This window comes from Geotrypetes seraphini, chromosome 6 (genome assembly GCF_902459505.1).
Source record: "Geotrypetes seraphini chromosome 6, aGeoSer1.1, whole genome shotgun sequence".
NCBI lineage: Eukaryota > Metazoa > Chordata > Amphibia > Gymnophiona > Dermophiidae > Geotrypetes > Geotrypetes seraphini.
This window is the reverse complement of record NC_047089.1, coordinates 74,468,685-74,491,840: the sequence shown is the minus strand read 5'-3', so window position 1 is coordinate 74,491,840 and position 23,156 is coordinate 74,468,685. Positions and strand designations below refer to the sequence as shown.

The 23,156-nt window shown below is 41.8% G+C and overlaps 1 protein-coding gene across 5 annotated transcripts in view; it reads right to left on the bottom strand.

The window, feature by feature from the left end:
• The window catches only part of PCDH17 (protocadherin 17), a 317,465-nt gene that overhangs the window by 13,366 nt on the left and 280,943 nt on the right, over positions 1 to 23,156 (bottom strand). The window contains exon 5 of one of the 5 annotated variants that reach the window (XM_033949390.1): positions 19,151 to 19,232. The exons of the other annotated variants lie outside the window; for them this stretch is intronic. Within the exon in view, the coding sequence (XP_033805281.1) occupies positions 19,180 to 19,232 (53 nt within the window). The 3' untranslated portion in view covers positions 19,151 to 19,179. Of the gene's footprint in view, positions 1 to 19,150; positions 19,233 to 23,156 lie in introns of those variants that run through there. 5 annotated transcript variants of the gene reach the window in all.

The window sequence follows — 23,156 nt, the reverse complement described above, 5'->3', positions numbered from 1 at the left end:
CCTCCCAGCCCAACCCCCGCTGACTCGGCTCCCTTACCCTTTCTGATCCCCGCCTGCGTCGTGGAAGCGTGAAGACTGAACACCGGCAATCGGGGTGGTGAGGACGCGGCTCAGGAGACTGTGAAGGTATTGGCGTGTGGCGGCGCTCCACAAAGCCCTCCTCTCGGAAGCTGCCGCCAGCACCAATCAGGGCGGCGAGGACACGGGCAGGGAGAAAGCTTGCCTGCGCTTCCTCCAGCGGTTGGTGAGTGAGGGCGGGAGGAGGCGAGTGGCTAGAGTGATCCCTGCCTCCGCGTTCTAAAATGGAACATGGCCACGGATCAGAAATCACAGCGGCAGAGATCACGAAGTTTCAAGAGCGCATGCGCGCTCTAGGGTTTTATTATATAGGATGTGTGTCTTTATTTCTTTCTGTCTCTCTCCATTGCCCACTGTCTTTTTTGTTTCTCTCTCTTCTTGGACTCTGTCTGTCTGTCTTTCTTTCTGTCTGTCTCTCTGGTACCCCATCGGTCTGTCATTATTTCTTTCTCTCTCTTTTTTCTTGGCCGATGTCTGGTTTATTTCTCTCTCTCTCCTTGGCCGGTGTCTGTCTGGTTTGTTTTTTTTTCTCTCTCTCCTTGACCAGTGTCTGTCTGTCTGGTTTTTCTTTCTCTCTCTCTTTCTCTCCTTGGCCGGTGTCTGTCTTTTTTTATTCTTTGTCTCTCTCTCCTTGGCTGCTGGCTGTCTGTATGTCTTTTTTTCTTTGTCTCTCCTTGGCCGGTGTCTGTCTTTTTTTTCTTTCTCTCTTTCTCCTTTGCCAGTGTCTGTCTGTCTTTTTTTTTTCTCTCTCTCTCCTTGGATGCTGGCTGTCTGTTTGTCTGTCTCCCTGTCTCTCTCCCTGGCCCCCTGCCTGCCTATATTTCTCTGTCTCTTCATGGCCCCTTCTGCCCCTAGAATACCCCTCCCCTCAAAGCATCCCCTTTCCCTCTCCCCCTCCACTTCCCTGAGCAGTAGCAGAATTAGCAATTTACCTTGTAGCTGCTGGACACAAACCGCCAGAGCAGGACACCCTCCTGCTCTGGCTAACAAACAGTAGCTCCTGGAGACAAACCGGCACCGCATGACACCCTCCTGCGCGCCTGCCTGAAGAAATTAACAATTTGAAAGCAGCACGTGCGGCAAGCCGCCGCTCGCGCATGAACTCTTTGACAGCTGGGGCGCGTGCTGCAAGCCGCCGCTTGCGCCTGAAGATTTTAAAAGCCAGGGTACTTGCGGCACGCTGCCGCTTGGCGTTAGGAAGTCGGGGTGCATGCGGCAAGCCGCCGCTCGCGCCTGAAGAGTTAGGAAGCCGCGCCGCGTGCTGTAGAATGCTGCCACGGATCAGAAATCACGGCGGCAGGGATCACGCCGTTTTAAAAGCGCATGCGCAGGTAAGGTTTTATTATATAGGATAACATATTTATGCACCCATCATCACCATTGTATAGCAACTAACTAAATGTAATTAGTTAACTTTGCTTAAGTAATTTTGCTTTTACTTGAAAAGAAATACAGAACATGTTACTTTGACTTTTACTGAAGTAATAATATTGTCAACTTTTTAATACTTTTACTCAGTTACATCTGATGCTTGCAGTTAAAAGATGTAAATGACTATTTCTCAGTAAACCAAATGAAACTGAAAAACTGGGAACAGAATTCTGCTATTGCAGACCTTATCATATAAATAATGGATCATCTCATCTTAAATTTTGCTGTTCAGTGACTATAGCCTATAAGAACAGTGTGTGTGTTGAAATGGTTACTGGTCTCCAGCCAAATAGAACAGTAATGAATTGGGTCACTTTGAAGTTGAGATGAAGCTAAAGCTGGTTGCAATACATATGTCTCGATCACAAACAAACTACTGGTCATCATCTCATGAAACATTTTATATTGGGGTTTCTTTAGAGAGGAAGTCCAATTGTTTGGCTTAAGACTGAAGAGGAGTTCCAGCACATTTGATGTTCTTAAACCAGTTCTTGATGATATTCAAACAGAGTTTGCTATCAGATGAAAAATTATTAGAACAGACAATGATTAGGAAAGCTTTCTTTGTAATGGGACAGCATGAGAATGACAACAGGGCCGGTTTTAGACATGCTGGGGTCCAGGGCAGAAATTAAGAAGGGGGCTCCTCTCCCAATTTCCATACCCACCATTACTACCATATACAGTGGAACCTTGGGTTGCGAGCATAATTCATTCCAGAAGCATGCTCATAATCCAAAGTGCTCATATATCAAAGCAAGTTTCCCCATAGGCCATAATGGCAACTTGGATGATTTGTTCCACTGACTTAATATTGGTAGGTACATCTCTCTGACCCAACCCAACACCTGAGCCAACACCTGACTCGACCCATATCTCTTCTTCTGTCTTCTTCCACTGCTGTCCTCCACTTTGTCACCCCACCCCAGGAATGGACTTTGTTGCTCCTCCACTTTGCGACTGCCTCCTCCTCCCCCCACTGACCGGACCTGTCCTTACCCGTGCGCTGTTGCTGCAAGTGCCTGCCGCCAGTTCTCTACTGGACCTTGAGCATCTGCGCAAGTTGGGGTTACTGCTCCCCCCATGAACATTAAAGAAGTACTGAGGAAGGGAGAATGCGTGTGGCAGGAGGGGGCATGGAAGGAGTGGATGGGGGCAGAGTAGAGGGCAGGAGAGGGAAACCACTGCCCCAGGCACCTCTCTCATCCTTCCTATGCCACAGGTACCACTATTCTTTATCTCCCCATTGCCCACCCCTACATTAGCCCTTTTTCCTTCCTTCCTTCTCTCTCCCTCCTTTCTGTGTCCCAAGTTAGTTCCCCCTTCCTCTTTCCCTCCCTCCTTCCTTCCTATGTAAGTTAGTGCCTCCTTCCCTCCCTCCCGTGCTGAAGCCTGCCTTCCTCCCTCCCTGTCGAAGTCTGCCTACCTCCCATCGATTCCTCCTCCTCTCCCCCTCGTCCACCGCTCACCTCAACTCCAGGAAGGTAAGCCGGGCTAGCCAAACAGTGATTGGCTGGCCCAGACCTTCTCTCCAATTTCAGAACTGACATCAGGGCAAGGCTTGTGGGCCAGCGGTGTGCAATCACTGCACGCTGGCCCTTACCTTCCTGGAGTTGTGGCGGGAACCAGCGGCAGCGGCGGCAAGCGGGTGGGGAGCAGCAGCTCGCATACCCCCAATGAGTGGTGAGAAACCATGGGTCACCGAATTGGCTAGGCCGATCTAAAAAAAACAAAAACAAATCAATTTGAATCGATTCACCCAAAGTGAATCCGTGAATCGATTCGAATCGGAAATCGGGCAGCACTACTACATACCACTGGACCTCTTATTTAAGAGACAGCAAGTGCATCTACACTACCTATCTCGATGATAGCACATGGTAAGTTGTTATATGCAGACTGCAAGGTGCAGACCATGCACATTTGTTGCATATAATATGACATTTTCTACCCCATTCCAGGATATACCATAATCCCATTGTTTGGGAAACGTCAACACCTACTAGACCCTCAACACCTACTAGACCCATCTGTCTACCACTGCAATAGCCCTTATGGTTGCAGGTGTCACCTATATGTCAGTACAGTAGGATTTTGGTGGGTTTTCATGGTATCACACTTCCACCACAAGTTTACTCGTTAGAGTGGAAAATGAGCATAGGTCTCTTTCTTGGAGTCCACTGCACTTTCCTATCAGGCTACTCCAAATACCTGCTTGCTGCTCTAATAAGACTGGCTATAACATCTGTAGATGTCATACAGTCATGTATATACTGTTTCCTTCACATATTTGGGGTATAGGAAGGGTTCAGTGACCACCGGGGGAGTGTGGAGGACATTCTTACACCCTCCCCCAGTGGCCATCTGATCAGTTTGGGCACCTTTTTGGCACTTAGACGGTTTAAAAACAGGTCTAGCCCCAAACGTTCAAATTGTGCCCGGGATGTTTTGTAAAATGTCTGATTATTGCTACAAAATGTCCAGAGCCTAAGCCCACCCTAGGCATCTATGGTCCTCATTTTCAAAAAGAGAAAAATATCTGAAAAGCAGCAGAAAGTGGCAGATTTCTTTTTTTTCTGGTTCAATTATGTCTGTGTGCCTGAAATTACACTGAGATGTTCTCAGCAAAACATATCAAGTCGGATGTCTATCATATTGAAAATGGCCTTAAACTCCAAATACATACCTACTGTTATTAAAATACCCTCTAAAGTGGTTTTCCTTCAGTATGCAATACAATAATCCAGATAACACACTGATGACTAAAGAGAGGATTATGTAGAGAGAGAGAAAGTGAGAGAGACTGAAGGAAGAAGTAGGGATATGTGAGATTCTTGCTTTTAAAATAATTTAAAGCAGTTATCTAGTAAACAAAACAATTACAGTACACATATCTTCGGATTACATTTGTGCCTAGTGTCTAACCTCTTTTATATGACCATTGCACCTATTAAAATATGCATTTAGTTACTGCTCAGCAATAATTATTCTGCCTTCAGTACCAATATATCTTTAAATTGAAGCTCAATAGGATACAGGGGAAGACCAGAGGTGAATTAAAAGTCTTTGGGTGATTCTTACTAGAATCAACCTTAGGAAATGCCATTTTATGGAAGAAAGAATCACTTTCCATTACACAAAAAGAATATGTGGTAATAATAACTTCAGAAGTTAAAAGTAATTGTGTTCAGAGATGCTTTGTGGCTATAATGCTATCAGACTGTGAAATTATGCATTGAATTGCACGACTGTTCACATTCTCAATATACAAACAGCTTCTACAGTGGGGTTAAATTCAATGTGTCCCTGTATGCACCTGTCAACAACCAGCTGATCAATTTCTTTGATGAAATAAATAACACGGTCTACACATACAAGGGATAACTTTTCAGGGACATGTCATAAAGCATCCCCCCCCCCCCCCATTCTATCAAATGCGCCTAAAGTTAGGCACTTAGATCGACACTCAACATCTCTTAATTTGCACTAGTAGGAGCTAATTAAAAGGTGCTTAACTTGGTAGGCGTGATTCTACAACAGTTAGGCGCCCAGTGCAAAGCTAAGAGAGGGCGTGGCTAGGGACAGCTCGTGGGTGCGGTTTTGCGTTAGGAGCCGTTTGGGCGCCTAACTTAGGTGCAGGCATTTAGACCGAGAAAACCTTGGCATAGATAGGGTGCACCTAAATGTTAAAAAGCTTACAAAATCTCGCTTAACGCCACACTAGTCGGCATCAATTTTTTTAGGCTACATATATAGAATTGGGCCCTTTCTGCCTATAACATAGCCTTTCTGCATAGAAAATGTTTCTTATAAAATTATGTGCATCACTCGGAGGCAATCCTATGGGCCTAGTCTGGCTGGAGCTGAATTTGTATCTGTATTGTTGAATGCATTAGAGATGTTTTCTATTCTAGATTTAAAAACGTTACCAGTCGCTTGTTTTTTGATCGGCCAGCCAGTCGGTGTGCCAGAAGAAAGTTTAGTGAATCGCGTCCTTCCTGCTTTGCATGCCGTTTCCCCTCATTTGCATGCATGGATCGGAGGATGAATGATACACAGGTTAGTGAATCGGTTCGGAGGGAAATCGGGTCGCAAACCGATTGGTACACGATCGGTTTGCTTAGTGAATCTAGTCGTTTGCAGCAGCTTGGGGGGAGGAGGGAAAGTGATTCAGAAACCAGAAATTCAGGTGGAGAGGGCTCCCCAAACGAGTACTGCCCACTATTATTCCTTTCCCAGATCTAGTGAGAGCACTAAAGGTATTTCCCCAGTGGGGACAGGCAGAGAAACACAAAATCAATGCAGAGGGGAGGTGTCAGTCTCAGGAAACTGCAATACCTAAGCTCCAAGAACCAGAGCTGCAGGTGAATAAATTAACCTCAGCTGTGTCAAGCAGGGAAAGTTCAGCACAGCACACTTCCCCAGCTTTGGCAGTTTACTTGGGCAGCAAGAAACCAGGCTTCACTCCAGGCAGAACTTTGTCCCAGGTTCCTAGCAGGAAAGGGCAAGCAGAGAACTTCCAGGCAGACAAGTAATAGGCATTGCAGTTTGAGCCTTTACCTGGGGGAGAGGAATGTTTCTCAGTGGGAGAATGAGAAGCTAGTCCTCAGATTGCCTTTAACTCCCAGGTTGGGGGGAACAAAGAATGAAGACGTGGAATGCATGGAAACAAATAGATTTGATTTCAACCCCAGTGATACAGGGTGGGGGATGGTAAGTACTCCTAAGCCAGCCTTCTATATGCAGGAAGATTGTATGGAAGAGTAACTCTAGTGTTTATTATGTGCTGAAGCTTCCAGTCTGAGTTTGATGTCTGAAAGTAAAGGAGAGCGTGTGACAAAATGTGCTGAACAGGGGGGGGGGGGGGGAAGGGCAGAAGTATGTTTTGGTTTAAACTTTACCCAATGACCTAGGAAGGTTTCCCAGGGGGGACAGGGCTTCTGGGGGCCCTAAGAGCTGCCTTCCTGGCTATAAAAAGTAAGGACCTTGGAAGCATATGGGTGGGCTTGGACAGCTTTAGTTGAGAGGCTTGTTTCCACACAGGCTGCAGCTAGAAGTGCTCAGAGCAGTCCTGTGAGTGTCCTGATAGGGAGAGGAAAGTGTGCCAGAAATAAAAAATTTGGAGAAAGATTTTCTTTCCTGGCTCTGCTTACCTGAAAAGCTGTGAGAGCCCAGCTGGCCAAGACCATGGTGTGGACCAGCCAGCAGGCCAAGAGGCCTGGGGGACTAGTGGTCACAGAGAAAAGGCATAGGTTTTATTTCCTTCCTTATTTTTGAACTGTGGTGATAAGTGATGTGGCTATGAGCTATGAGACTTGTTACACAAAACATGACTTTGGGAAATTATTTTTGAGTTGGTTTAATAAATCCAGTGACACTTTTGAACAGATTCTAGTTTCCGAATTTTCCTTCCAACCAACCAATAAAAAGTCAAAAAAATCTTGTCTGCGGTCTGAGCAGGGCTTTTACCCACTGGTGGGGTCCTGCCTGGCCACAGAAGTTTCAGGAACAATAACACCCATGTTAAAAGTACAATAATGAGCTACAGGATCAGTAAACAGGTGTTACAGAAAATTGAGACAGGTTTCCATAACACCTATGCTATGGGGAAATTGAAAACACACATGCTTTAGTGAATCTAAGAATATAATAAGCTATATAGAGTCTCAGAATGGTATCTACATGGCTGTAGTAGATAAGAGCACAGCAATGACCGACAGATTCAGATGCCCTGAGTTACGGTGTGCTGGGTCCCATGTGTCTATTAATGGTCAATAAATAAATCAGAAATTCAGCCATTTTATCCATCTAGTAAGAATGGTCTTAGTATGTGGGAATGACCCATGTAAGCATGCATTCAGGCCATTTTTTTCACTGCAGTTTGGTAAAAGAGCCCCTAAATGTGTAGCAAGGCTAAATATGTATATCATTTTAAACACTGTTGGAAAAAAAGTTTAAAATAATACGGTGGCTGTCATCGTGGTGCATTCTATTTATGTAGCTCTGGCACCTTTAAGAAAGGCTCTCTGGGAGCACCGAGTTGCATGTTAGTGACCTGGTGCTCCTGAGGGCAGAATAATGCAGCAATACTGCTGGTTAGTGTTTTGTTTAAATATCTTCACAGATTCTGTGGGTTGAGAAGGGTTCATACAAGGTATCAAAATGAAAGGCGGTACAGCAAGTGATTAAACTAAACTGTTGTGTTTATTTGTAATTCTTTATTAATTTTTCATTCAAAAACAATGTATTAAAATATACAAATACAGTACTCCCCCGATATTCGCGGGGGTTCCGTTCCAGGAACCCCCGCAAATCTTGAAAAACTGTTAAAAAAAGTTTTTCATGAGGGAGACTGGAGAGGGCAGCGGGCAAGGCAGGAGAGAGCAGCCGGAGTGCCGGCGAGTGATGGAAATCACTCGCTGTACGCTCCTTCACTCGCCGGCGCTCCGGCTGCCCTCCCCTGCCTCTCCAGCTGTCCTCTCCTGGTCGGCAGTTCACGGTCGGAAAATACCGCGAATGACTGGGACCGCGAACCGCCGACCGCAAATTCATGGGGGAGCACTGTACATATAATTAACATCAAAATTGCATGTTCATCAATCATAAAATTCCTTCACAAACCTTCCCTCCCCCATCCCAATATGAGAACAAAAACAAAATGCATTACTTCAGTAATTCATTTTGAACTTATTGATTCATGATGACCTCAAAATATAATACCCCTCTGCCCACCCACCCTTCCTGGATGTGTAACTCAAATGAGAAATCCGTTGAATAATCTAGCTGTTGAAACTAAACTGTTGAATGTACGTGAACTATTGGCTATTCATCCCATAAAAATGATGCAATTTATTGAACGTAAGACAACTGATAGACTACAACCTAAATGACTCCTTTATAAAACAAGGAAAAGAAAGCTATCAATATAGTAGCAATATGTGGACCAAGCCTGAAAATTCAGTTTGAATGATGGGCACCTGGCTAAGACTCACTGAGGATAAGACAGAAAGTCCACCTATCACCAGGGGAGCTTTTCTGACAGAATTCACGTTTGGCTTTAGATTTCTTAATCCAGGATTGAAAACTGCAGCTGTGTGACACAATCCATATTTGAGGACACATCTTTGACTGGCAGCTTACCTTAAACATTCAGAATGGTGTAGTGGTAATGGTTAGTTTTTTTCTATCTTCTACAGACAAGATACCAAAGGCTATGCATATTTTGACAGGGACCTGGCGGAGCCCTTTCCCCAACTGAGAATCGTGGTTATGGATTAATCTGCCCATAGACTTGAGAAAAGAAGAATTGTATATAGACTTTAAAATACATTTTTAAAAGCACATTTTTTCCCAATTGACCTTCTCAACTTAGAACACAGTTTGGGACTGTGATCTGTGTTTATGTAATGATTAATTCTGTTTTTAAGTAACGATTAATTTTGTAATGGATAATTTTTAGCTGTAGGTATTAATTATGTTTCATTGAGATTTGATTGTTTTATTGTTTTACTATTAGAATTGTTATTGTTGAGATGTTTGCTATGATATTTTAGGAAAAAATTTTTTTAAAACTTTTGCTTTTAATCTTTCCTTTTCTATTTTTAATGGAGTTCTTTTCTTGATGAATATGAACTATGTATTGTAAACCGCTTGGATCCTGTTAGGCTTTTATGCGGTATATAAAGTTCTTAATATACATAAACTAGCATGGAGCCTTGGAACAGACACCAGCCCTGATCTAATGACTGGGACATGAACGAGGAATGGAGGCCAGAGGAAAAGAACCTGGGAGAAAGTAATTGCCAGGACCAACAGATGGAGTGGGAAAGTTCCTCGTATCCCGAACTGCTGACTGAGGAGAACATGGAATTCAGTTAACCACCAGGCCAGAATATCCTGAACTTTTAAAATCTTGTTTTAGAATTGTTGGTTTTTTTTTTTTTCTTGTGCTGCCCGTTACGAGGTAGAGTGTGGCTGCAAGCTGTACTGTTTGGGTGTGGCTCTTACACAGCATTTTCAAAACTTGATTTTTCTTTTTGCCTAAAAGAAATGCTCCTGTGAATGTTTCATTTTGGTTCCTGGACTTCAAAGAACAGTGGAGCTGTTGCTAACAACCAGACAGCTAAATTAAGAAGCACCTTGTCTGTTATAGGGCTGAGCGTAGAGCCTCACGAGACTGCACAACAGTGAGCCTGGGGGGGTTACTGTATATTTTTGTGCTCGGGTCACAGCCATCCTTTTCTTTGTGGCAGGGTACCCTGAGGTGGGCTCCCACGCGACCCTCTAGGCATCCTTATACGCCCTCTCCCTCCTGCCACCAGAGGCCCACTTCCCCCTCCAGGCTCTGCACCTTTGATGTTGGGAACAGGAGGTACCAAAAACACCTCCTGCTTCTCCATGATCACACTGGGCCTTAGGCCCTTCCACGGTGTATCATATGATGCACGGGGAGGGTCCTAAGACCCTGATTGGCTCCGATACCTCGGACTCCTCCCTCCTTTTCTTCCTACCCTGTCTTTCCTGAACAGATTATAGCCTAGTATAACTATGTCCAAGTCATGGCTCTTTGTGAGCCATATCGCCATGATCACAACTAAATCCAAATCGGCCTCTTCCATCATAGCCTCTAGATGCAAAACTTTGTTTCCCATACTTTGAGCATTAGTAAATATTTTTTTCCAGACATCGTCACTATTTCTCATTTGTGGAGAGATATTTAGGGCTCCTTTTACTAAGGTGCACTAGCGTTTTTAGTGCGTGCGCTAGACACTAACGCTTCCATAGAGCTTGCGTTAGTATTTTTCGTATAGCGTCTGGTTTGCGCGCGCTAAAAACGCTAGCACACCTTAGTAAAAGGAGCCCTTAGTGATTCACTTACCTGAGGGCTTATACTTTCCTGGGGGCTTTGACCACCCTATCCCAACAATTCTAGTTTAAAGTATTCTTCAGTAGGTTAGCCAGTCTGCTGCTGAAGACGTCCCTTCTCTTCCCTTCAGCAGCCCTTGGAAAATCATGCCATGGTACAGGAAGCCAAAACTCTCTTAATGACACCTCCATGCAGCATACATTCATCTCCAGGATGCGAGCTTCTCTGCCTTGGCCTTTACCCTTGACAGAAAGGATCAACAATACCACTTGCATAATTAATTGCTTCACCTACTGTCCCAGAGCCACAAAGTCATTTTTGATACATTCAGATGGGTACCTAGCAGTATCATTAGTATCAACATGGATGAGCAGTATTGGATAAGTCATTAGGCTTGATGAGTCTCGGCAAGCTCTCCATAACATCTTGAACTTCGGCACCAAGCAGACAGCACTACCAACTACCTTTTGCCTTCCAATGGTCTCAGATCCAGCAATGTTTTAGAATTTGATCTTTGGTCCTTCCTCTCATCTCCTCCACTTCCAGGGCTGCATAATGGCTCTTCATTCAAGGGCGTCTCAGTCTTGCCACCTCCTCTCTCAGTTCGTTCACTATCTTTTTTTTTTTTTTTTTTTTAGATATATTAAAAGCAAGAAACTGGGAAAAGAATCAGTTGGACAGCTAGATGACCGAGGGGTAAAAGGGCACTCGAGAAAGACAAGGCCATAGTGGAGAGATTACATGAATTTGCTTCAGTCTTCATTGGGGAAGATACCAGTACCAGAAATAATATTCAATGCTGATGAGTCAGAAAAACTGAAACAAATCTCTGTAACACTGGGAGATGTAATGGTTAAATTTGACAAATTGAAGAGTAGCAAGGACCTGATAGTGTACATCCCAGAGTACTGGACAGAATTGAAAAATGAACTTGCAGTATTTGTTAGTAATTTATTTATTTAGTATGTATTTATACACACCACTTATATTCTAAGTAGTTTACATTCAGGTACTCAAGTATTTCTTCCTAATCTATTCTGGTGCGCTCACAATCTAAATAATGTACCTGGGACAATGGAATGTTAAGTGATTTGCCCAGGGTCACAAGGAGCAGTGCTGGGCTTGAACCTGCAAACACAGGGTGCTGAGGCTACAGCCCTAACCATTAGGCCACTCCTCCACTATCTTTAAAATCTATCATAGTACCAGAAGACGGGAGATTGGCCAATATAGCACCAATCTTGTCAGGTACAGGTACTTAAGACTGGATTTCCTTGGCCCAAATGGGTGTGGCCAAAGGTTATGACGCATATTGGTGCTAAGCTTGTTTCTATGTATGGCACATTCTGTAAGTGCCGTTTAGTCTGCAACAATTTTTGGCACTATATGTAGAATCAGGTCCCGAGTGATCTACTATTTGTAGCAACATTTAAACGAATCTAGCTGAATGAATTAATGGTGGTAAAGGGAAACTTAGAATGAAGTGGGGAAGAACAAATGCATTTATGCGGTTATTCTCTGGATGCTAATTGTGTAAGTGGTATGCTTTTATATTCTGTGCCAGCTAATGGCCAGATGGATAAAGTTAGGATGTACAAATCAATATCTGTCCAAAATTTATCTCTGCAAAATTATGAAGGGCTAGGGGTACTATAGGTGTAGGGCAAAAATGTATCAACATAGCCAAAATATTCATCTATCTATTCAGGAGAACTATATAGCCCTAAGGTAAATTAATTATATGTATACATTTTTGAACTACACATGTATTTGTTCAAGCTAAACAGGCAGAGCCACTAAATATTGGACAAGTGGATAAAGCACCTGCTTATTTCCAGGCAGTAGCTTCAGGTGTGAATATTGATAGCAATCATTTTGTAAAGCCAGTTTCCCTGTAGGAATCTAACCCCTCCTTTTGCAAAATCACACGAGCGAAGTGCCACACAGTAAATGCTCCGACATCCATTCAATCATTATAGGCGACGGAGCATTTGCTGCATTCGCCCGCGCTAACAGGCTTTGTAAAAGAGGGGGTAAGTTAAAAACCTCAAGAGGTACTTAGCACATTGAAAATGCATAGCATCGTATCATTAAAGCAAAATGACAAAAAATTACTTGAAGGAAAAAGGTTCTCAGACATCCAAACCACAGACTACTTGAGTGCCAGTTGGTTGTCTCTGAATTATGGTATGACCCAGCAGCGGCAATTCTTATGTTCTTATAGACTCTAACAGGGCACTGGTCTTTGACCTAAGGGTCGCCGCATGAGCGTATTGGTGGGCACGATGGACTACTGGTCTGACCCAGCAGCGGCAATTCTTATGTTCTTATGTTTTCATTGATCCTGAAAAAAAAACCTTCTTTTTTTGCTTTTTTAATATGTTATAATTTAATGTCTTGTAATCTTCAAAAAATAATTTATGTGGTTTGGATATCTGAGATCCTTTTACCTTCAAAAACATTTTTGTCATTATGTTTTAATGATATGAAGCTATGCATTTTCATTGTGCTAAGTACCTCTTGAGGTATCTAGAGTGTAGCTTGCTCACATTTTTATGGGTTTTTGGGTGTTGGGTAAGTTAAAAACCCCATGCTACTAACCTTCTTAACATATGTGAAATGTCTTTGTAAAACCAAGAACAATCATTCTTTTTATGTTGATTAATCTTATTTATACTAGCTCAGCTTTCCAGTAACTAAGGAAACAGAGGGGGGAGAGAGAAAAATAGTAGATCAAGAAGACGGAAGGAAAAGTTGACCTTGAAACAGAAAACTCTACTGCATGAGATTTTTCTCTCTGATGCTTGAAAAGTGCAGTTTGACTGCACTCGTGTGTGTCACATCATAGGAAGCAGATCCAGAATATCGATTATCATACATTATAGGACCTTTCAATTCACCATTAACCTGTAATTCTGACTGCTGCATTCAGCACCGTGAAGAAAATTGAACAGACACTTTTGTTTTAGTTACAGAAATGATAAAAACAATGTGAACTATGACTGTCAAGGGTCAAATTAGTATTTATGAGAAAGCAGAATCAATTTAAAGGAGAGAAAAAAAAAGCAGGTTATACTCCTGGATTCTACAGAATGAAGAGTTGGGTAGGATAATATGCACCATCAATCTTTGTTATCAAGAGTCTTGTCTACCTCATGTAGAAAATAAACCCTTTGAACATTCCAAGTGTATAAAATAAACAGCAGAAGTCTGAAGGCTTTTTTCAGTCCCTGTGGCTTTCAATGCAAATAATCAGAAGAACTTTTAACATGTTACAGAGCTGAAATCTTAAAATAAACACACTGAATAACCATGGGAACCTAATTTCTTATGCTTTTTCGATCTAGAGAAGTAGCAGTTGCTTGAATAGGACTGCTTTCCAGAAATCAGAGACAGTATTCTCGATAGCAAAGAAAACTTATGCAATACAAAATTTGTACATTAACTTTTATTTATAGAAAATGGCAGTTACCTTGATCTATCCACTGATGGTGATTCAAAGTATTTTCTTAACCTTCTAACCCCCTCTTCTACAAAGTTGCATGGTAATGGTCCCAAAGCCCATAGAGATTTCAAGGACTTTGGGACTGTTCTCGCGCGGCTTTGTAGAAGAGGGGGTAAAGTCTCCAAAATAGACCAAAAGACTTATTAATATATTGATTTGAGGTAACAGAGAGAGATTGTTATCAAAATGTAATCCCTGAATCCTAATTATTGTAACCAGAGAGTAATCAATGCTATTAATTGTTAACACAAACTTCACTTCCAATTTTTGGATGATTTATTAAACATAGATTTGTTTTATCTTTATTTAATTTTAATTGGTAGGTCCACTCTCTATTAGATTCATACAATGACTTACTTTAGATTTGATATCTTCTAAGGAACAAGAGAAGGGAACAAGAACAGTGATATTGTCTGCATATATGAAAGAGATGAATTTAGATTTCTTCAATGAATAGCCTAAAGAATGTAGAAAAATATTGAAGAGTGGGAGATAGTGTAGAACACTGAGGAGCTCCAAAAGGAAGTTGCCATTCTTTGGATATCATGGAAGACATTTTTACTCTATATGATCTTTTCAAAAAAATTTAAAACCAACTTAAAATGTTCCCTGATATGCCTATTTTATCCAATATTCTTAGCAATAGAACATGATCTACTAAACTGAAGTCACTACATACGTCAAATTGAAGTATAAGAACTCTATATCCCTTTGAAATATAATTTCTTACAATGTCTAACATGGTACCTAGAATGGTTTTTGTACTGTGACCTTACGAAAACCTGATTAAGTGGAATGTTAAATTTATCTAAATAGGTATTTAATTACATGTTGACTAGGCCTTCTAATATCTTAACTAAAAATGGAATTGACGCCACAGGTCTATAATTGGATACCTGATTGATATATCCTTTAGTGTCTTTTAATAAAGGTGTTAACATTATTTGTTTCAGATAATTAGGAAAAATAGTAATAGTAATGCTTCTAGGCTCAACTGCGAAGACTTTCCACAATCCATCAGATAAGGAGCCAGCACCACCAGATTTCTTTTGGGGTGCCTTATAACAAATTGAACAATCTACAGTACTGCCATTGAGAAATAGCGGTACCTGGAGTCAAAGAGGGAAACACCTGAACCTTACCTTTGCAATTAGATGACATAATAAAGGTAAGAAACTAAATTTTAAAAGCAAGTAGATGCCTACAGGCTACATGTCACTATCTTCACTCCTCCCTCCATCTTGCATAATCTTTAGATAAACACTGCAAGACTTCTGCATGTCTAATTTTTCAAAGGCTTTGTGAAAAGAACAGAGTATGGGACCTAAGCTGTAGTAACACAATTAATTATGGAAACATACGAGTATAATCTGTCAAATGCTGGAACAGAAATTAGAAACATGAAAACATAGAAACATGATGGCAGATAAAGGCCAAATGGCCCATCTAGTCTGCCCATCTGCAGTAACCAATATCTTTCTCTCTCTCTCTGAGATCCCACCTGCCTATCCCATGCCTTCTTGAATTCAGACACAATCTCTGACTCCACCACTTCTTCCAGAAGACTGTTTCACGCATCTACCACCCTTTCTATAAAAAAATATATATTTCCTTAGATTACTCCTGAGCCTATCACTTCTTAACTTTATCCTATGCTTCCTTTCAAATGAAAGAGACTCGACTCATGCACATTTACACCACGTAGGTATTTAAACGTCTCTATCATATTTCCTCTCTCCTTCCTTTCCTCTAAAGCAGGGGTGTCCAACCTTTTGGATTCCCTGGGCCACATTGGCCAAAAAAAATGTTTCTGGGGCCGCACAAACAAGCAAACGCTGCAGCAAAACAGAGGAGGGAGCCGGCAAGACGGTAAACACACGGGGGCAGCAGAGGAAAACACTGCATCACCCTCGACCAGGGCCGCACAAAATACTTCACGGGGCTGCAGGTTGGACACCCCTGCTCTAAAGTATACAGATTGAGATCTTTAAGTCTGTCCCCACTATTGCTGGACATTATGGAGCTGAAAAAACACAGGGACCTTTTTTTTTTTCTGAGTCTGGTAAGTTTTGCACTTGTACCACTTAAAGCAAAAAATAACATGACAAAGCCTTTGTGGTAAATGCAAGGGATATTCCTAGTATCCTCCCTGAATTTACTGTATAGGGCAAAGTATCCCATACAGGTACAATGTTATACGTAGTGCTAGATAGTGTTGGAGTACCCATACTATCAGGCACTACAGGTAACAAAATGCAGACTACTATTGTGGCATTCCCATCCATTCACATCTTTCTTCGGACCCAATCCAATCTCTCCATGATCCAGAATTACCCTCTAAGATCAACCCCTATTCCAGTTCCTCCAGTTCACCCCATATTGGCTCTCTAAGATCGCCCCTGTCCAATCTGATTTCCCCAAATACCTCTCATACCCAATATAATTTATCAAAGCCCTTCCCTCTGAGTATAAATCATCATAGTAGTGCTGTCCCCTTCTCATACATCCCTTAATAGCAAGATGACCCTTCTCCCACTATCCAGATACCCCAATACTCCCAAGATGTACCCAAGAATGGGTACCTGGAATGCGCTCCCGAGAGAGGTGGTGGAGAGTAAAACTGTGACTGAGTTCAAAGAAGCGTGGGTTGAACACAGAAGATTTAGAATCAGAAAATAATATTAAAGATTGAACTAGGCCAGTTACTGGGCAGACTTGTACGGTCTGTGTCTGTGCATGGCCGTTTGGAGGAGGATGGGCAGGGGAGGGCTTCAATGGCTGGGAGGGTGTAGATGGGCTGGAGTAAGTCTTAACAGAGATTTCGGCAGTTGGAACCCAAGCACAGTACCGGGAAAAGCTTTGGATTCTCGCCCAGAAATAGCTAAGAAGAAAAAAAAAAAATTTAAATTGAATCAGGTTGGGCAGACTGGATGGACCATTCGGGTCTTTATCTGCCGTCATCTACTATGTTACTATGTTACTATGTTAAGTGGACCATCCCTTGAGGCCTAGTGGGAAAGGTAGGAGCTGCCTCCCGAACCCCTGCCCTATAAGGTTCTGGCAACAAATAGCTGTTATGAACCCTAGCAGTACTAATACTTCCCTACTTACCAATGATATTCTGTTATGGCTATTATGTTATGTTATTTATTTAGCCCATCATCCCGAAAGAACCCAGAATGGGTTATAGGAGTACATACACAGTATAGTCAAGACAGATATGGACAAGACATATTGGAAGCTAATGGTACAATGATCAAGTTATGGTAAATAGAGAACACCTGAGATACACTAGGTAACTATACATGTTATAATAGAAATAAACAATCAAGATACATTAATTGATTATACATGCTATAGTAGATATAAACATCTGAGATACATTAATCAACTATATTAGATATAAACATCCGAGATACCCTAATTATAACTATATATGCTTTGGTGGGGAACTTAGTGCTATGGCCTAGTTGAAGAGTTTATCTGAGATCATTTAGGCTTGGTCTTTTCATGGAGTTGGATTTGTGAAGAGGAAGGTTTTCATGGCCTTCCTAAAGTTCCATAGGTCGTCTAGCTCACTGATGGAGGGATGAGGTTCCATAGTTTGGGCATGAAGTGCGAGTAGGCTTGTCTGCAGGCTGATTCTGTTCTGAAGGTGCATCCAGGAGGTAGCGACAGCCGTCTTTCTTTTTTAGGATCTTAACAGTCGGATTGGGTTATAGAGTGGTAGCTTGGGAATCCTATAGCCTGGTATCAATTTCTTGAAGGTTTTGAATGCTAGGCTTAGGGCTTTGAAGAATGCTTCTTGATAGGCAGCCAATGAATAGATGCTAGCGCTGGGTGACGTGGTCATGGATGTTAAACTGCAGTGTTTTGGACACATTGGAGGCGAGATAGGTTTTTGGCAGATAGGCCTACTAGTAATGCTTTACAGTAGTTCATACAAGACAGCACAAAAACATATAGTAACTGGACAAATTCAGGTTCTGAGAAGTATGTATGAATGCTCCTCAGCTGGCAGAGGTAGTAAAAAGAGGTTGACACTATTTGGGAGATGTGGTATGTGAGTGATAGATTTGCGTCCAGTAGTACTCCCTGGCTGTGGATGCTATCTTTAGCTGAGAGGGTATTATTTCCCCAAGAAAGGTGGGGGACGAGAGTACATGCAGTTTTCTTTGTGAACCCAGAGGGGCTCTGTTTTTGATGTATTTAGCTATAGTTTGGTTAAGGTCATTCAATTCTTTATTTCAGATAAACAGCACTGTAGTTTCTTGATTTGCTTGGTTCAATTTGGGTCCAGGGGGAGGTAGAGTTGGATATCATTGGTGAATGAATGGATTTGTTCTATTTAATAACACTATTGCATGGACATCCAAATCCCAATTTTATAAAGCCAAGATATGAATATAAAAAAACTGCAGTATGTTCATACGGCAAAAATACAGTTTGGGTGGGTCTAGGGAGGGGCCAAACTATAGACATCTTACTCAAATTTCACTAGGGGAAAAACCTAGTACTTGGCATGCCCGGGTTATGGAAAGGTGCTCCAATTATCCAGTTATCCACTGGAAGTGGTAAGGGAAGACACAGTAGGTACTTTTCAGTCCCTGAAAGGCTCATTTGGGTCTTTATCTGCCGTCATCTACTATGTTGCTATAAACAACAACAAAGGGAAAAAAAAAATTACAAGGAACTGAAGTTGGATTTGAACCAGCACTTACTGGTTGTTTGAACAGGCTGCTCTAACCATTAAGCTATTCCTCCATACCAATATCTGTTAAACCTCTTCATAGGATGGATATTCCTATGCTGCCACAAAGATGTTCATCTTCCTTATTTTGCCCTGTTTTTAATTTGGAGGTTACAGTTTATAAAATGGATGTTCATGTTTAACATAGCCCCTACAGTAAGTTTTTATGTACCTAGGAAGCCCACATATTTGTAAAGCTACCACCACGCATATGCTGCAGAGAAATTACTAATCATCTCTCTTGCCTATGTCTGAAACAGGATTGTGGCAGAATTGCTACGTATGAACTTCTGTCCTGGACATTTGCTGAACAGGGCAATCTTGACAATGAACTAAAGCTTCTGTACAGGCTCTGCAGACCTAATTTCAGGTGACCAATACCTTAAGAAACCAGCTTGCAATCATTCCCCTTAATATGAATGCTTTCATCATATATAGTACCTCATTCTAGCATGTGTCTTAATCCTAAACACTTATCTATCAGACACATTTGAACCTGCAGTAGTTGAAAACATAGATAACTCTTTTCTTACTGCAGCAGCTGCAATTTTAATGCTTCCTTTTCTCTCTCACTCTTAAATTTTCATTTCCAGTTCTGTCAACTGTAAAATTAAAAAGATTAGAAAATCAAGAAAACGGCATACCATATTCATGTCAGAAAGGCATCAGCTAAATGCTACATCAATATCTGAAAACCCAGCGGACACCTCAGTAATTTTCAAGAATAAAACCTAAACATCATGTTTGTGACCTTCACATAATAAATAGTATGCATAGGCTTCTTTCATTCCAACAAGATGCCAAGATGTTTTGTGATTTAATACTTTTGAAAAATCCCTGGCACCTGGATAGCATGAATGCTTTTAAAGATAGGAAGGAATGGAATCAATAATGTTATAATTAGTCTCCTGCACAAGACTGCATAATTAGAGGTATAGGAGAATAGGAGAGCTGAACTTGCACATCAAATATTAAGGGTTAGATGTACTGAAGGGTTGCTGGTTTTTTTTACTATTTGAGGGAGGGATATACTCAAAGGCTTCACCATTCTATGTATAAGGGGAGGGGAACATGATAAATCAGGCTGTTTGAGCCTAGTATATCCAGCCCATTGTGATAATATTGATTACTTTTACTGTAGAACACATATTACTTTGACAATTTTTTTTCCACCTGTAAAAGCGTATCTCTATAATTCTAGTGGTACAAACACAGCTAAACAGAATGAAGTAACATTTTGTGCAAGAAGAAATCTAGCGATTATAGCACAATAATTTCACAGAAACAGAAGCCCAGCATGATTTACAATAGAGAATGACACGGGGATCAATTTTTCCCTGTCCCCACAGGAACTCATTTTCCCATCCCGGCGAGTTCTTTTCTTGTCCCTGCCCCATTCCTGCAAGCTCCGTCCTCATCTGCACAAGCCTCAAACACTTTAAAATCATAAGTATGTGAGGCTTGTACGGTTAAGGCAGAGCTTACAGGAATGGGACAGGTAAAGGGACAGTGATAAAATTTGCAGGGATGGAACGGAGAAATTGAGTTCCTGCGGGGACGGGGACAAATGTGTCCCCATCTCATTCTCTAATTTACAATTCCAACCTGAACAGGCAACGTAAATACTAGCTTCAATGCTAGGGACCAAAGAGGAAAAAATAGAGCTATAGGAAAAAGGAATATATGTGTCACTGAGGAGGAATCTAGGATAAGAGAAAGGGAAAGCCATCTACTTCTCATAATATAGTAGATACCCAAAGGTTAGGCAAGGGGAGTAAAGCCAGTATGCAGCTGAAAGGAAGTAGAGGAATAGGGTTGCAACCTCTCCTCCTGAAGGAAGAACACTGTTCCCGTTGTTTGATATGAATTTAAAGCAACACAATAAACAAGCTAAACGCAGGAATGCTGAAAGAACCACAGGACGAAGTTAGTCAAAGGTAGAGAATGACATGGTGATAAAATTCATCACCGTTCCTGTCCTCACGGATAACTGCGGAAACAATCCCGTGTCATTCTTTTGTGTCCATCTCAACCCCAGTCCTTCTACACCAGCATTCTTCAATGCAAGGGTTCAATGCAATGAGGTTCAGTGGTTGTGCCCATTCATACTCTGTTTCTTCCCTCTCTCCTTAAAGAATGACATTGAGATGGTTTACCGTGGTTAACGGCGGGGCGGGAACAGTGATGAATTTTGTCACCGTGTCATTCTCTAGTTAAAGGGGCAGATTAGGGGAAGACAATAAGAAAATTCAATGTTGGAATATCTCTGGGGGCACTATCAGGTCCATCATTATAAAAGCGAAAGGTTTGGAGCCACCAAAACACTACCTTGATCAAGTTTTCTGTCCAGTCAATAAAGGGTGGATTATGGGAACTGCTGAGGAAGATCACTGTGAGGCTTAAGATTGCATTAAAAGAACTACAGAAGTAATTGGCTAAAGCTTGGGAAAAAAAACAGTTCAACAATTTCAGGATTATTCTAAAAGCATGACATGCCATAAGAGGATGGCAAGACGCAAAGCCACATATGAAACTAATTCTATTAAACAGTGCTACAAATAGCACATAAACAAATTTGGATATGTTCTCATTGTGTACGTGCAATGAGTTAATTAGTGCCAATGATTGGGATCTTAAGTAATTATTGGTGCTAATTGGAAGTGAAAATAATTTATGCATGTATTTTTAGGTACAGGATCCGCATGCAAATTTTACACACAGTTACAAAAAGGGGGCATGGCCATGGGAGGGTCACAAGCAGACCAGAAGCATTCCTGCAAGTTATCCATGCATGGTTCTAGAGTAAATGGGGGTCTACACCTAATGTAGGTGTGAGGATTTACACTATGTTTCAGTTGGTGTAAATGGCCATGCCTTAAATTAGGCAAGATTCCCAGCATTAAGTCCTAATCTATAAATGATGCCTAACTTTGAGTTACACCCAGAGAGAAGTGTAAATGCGGTCTGTGTGAGACGGTTTGATATATTGGGACAATCATCATCTTTAAATAAGAAATAATTTGACTGACAACTAAAGAGAAGACTCCTGAGACAGGCCAAGAGCTGAAACACTGGTAGTGTTGGGTCTTTTCCAATAAATAATTTGTCCCAGTTCTGTTGACGTGTACACTTCTTTGTGAGTGTTACCGACTGTCTGGTATATTACTTTTTCTGTACTGTATTCAGTCTGAGTGCCATTTGTAGAATAGCACTAAAGCTATTTTTTCAGTGCCATTTTCTTAGTTGCTATTTATAGAATCTAGTCCTTGATGTGCTGCATAATATTTGCAAAGAAACACTTAGGTTGCATGTGGGAGAAAGTTTTGTGGTTTCATGAGACCACAATGAAAACTTCATGATAGATAGTTTAAAGCAGAGAATGACACGGGGAAAAATTATGTCCCCGTCACTGCCCTGTCCCCGGACTGCCATCCCCGTTCCCGCAGCATCCATACAAGTCTCAGTACTGTAATATTTAGCTTATTCCTTCCTTATAAATCAAAGTTCTGGCTGCTGAACTAGAGAAAGAGATGTTCAGCTGGCAGGGCTTTGTTAATACATTTTTATCAACACAACTAATATACTACTTTATCCTAAAGCAAAAAAAAAGGAAATAAATATAATTATTTTTTTCTACCTTTGTTGTCTGGTTTCTGCTTTCCTCATCTTCTCATTCAATTCCTTCCATTCACTGTCTGTCTTCTCTCAGTGACTTCCATTTGCTCTGTTACTGTGCCTCTCCCTTCATCCCCCCAATTGGTCTGGCACCCATCTTCTTCCCTCCACTTCCCCCATAGTCTGGCATCTGTCTTCCCCATTTCCCTTCCAGCGCCTTCTCCCCACCACCACCTTTCCCTCTCGTCACCTCACCGCCTTTCAGCACCCCCTCGCGCGGCCCGAGAATTCCCCCTCCCCTTCGCAACACATTAGTAAAGTAAGTTGCTCAAGCCAGCCGAGCCTGCCTGCCTGCAGTCGCGTGTGTGTGAGCGGAAGCTTGAGCAACTTATTTTACTAACGCGCCGCGAAGGTGAGGGAGGGAGATAGATTCGGTAGGTAGGAAGGAGGGAGAGGGCCATGCGCGATTGGTGACCTCGTGCATTCCCTAACTGCGAGGAAAGGCCATTCACCGTTCCACGGGGTGGTGGGTAGCCTTGTCCCCATGCCCACAGTGAGCACTTCCTCCCAACCGTTTCAGCAGGTTTACAGCCACCATGTCATTCTCTACTTGATAGATCGTGAAAAGATCTGAAAAATAAATTAGAATCCTGCATGCTGAAAGTTGAGCATTGGATAAATGTCCTTGATTTGAGTTTGAACATGGGAAAGACTGAAGTAACGCTTATGGGGCAGGGTGGTGAAGATATGTGGCCAGAGGTTGTAGATGTATTGGGCATGGACTTATTGGTCAAAAAGGAAATTACAGTATTAGGGGTAAAACTAGCCTACAATTTAATGATGGAGTGTCAAATTGATAAAACTATTTGGGCCTGTTTTGGTTATTTACATATTCTATATCGTTTAAAGTT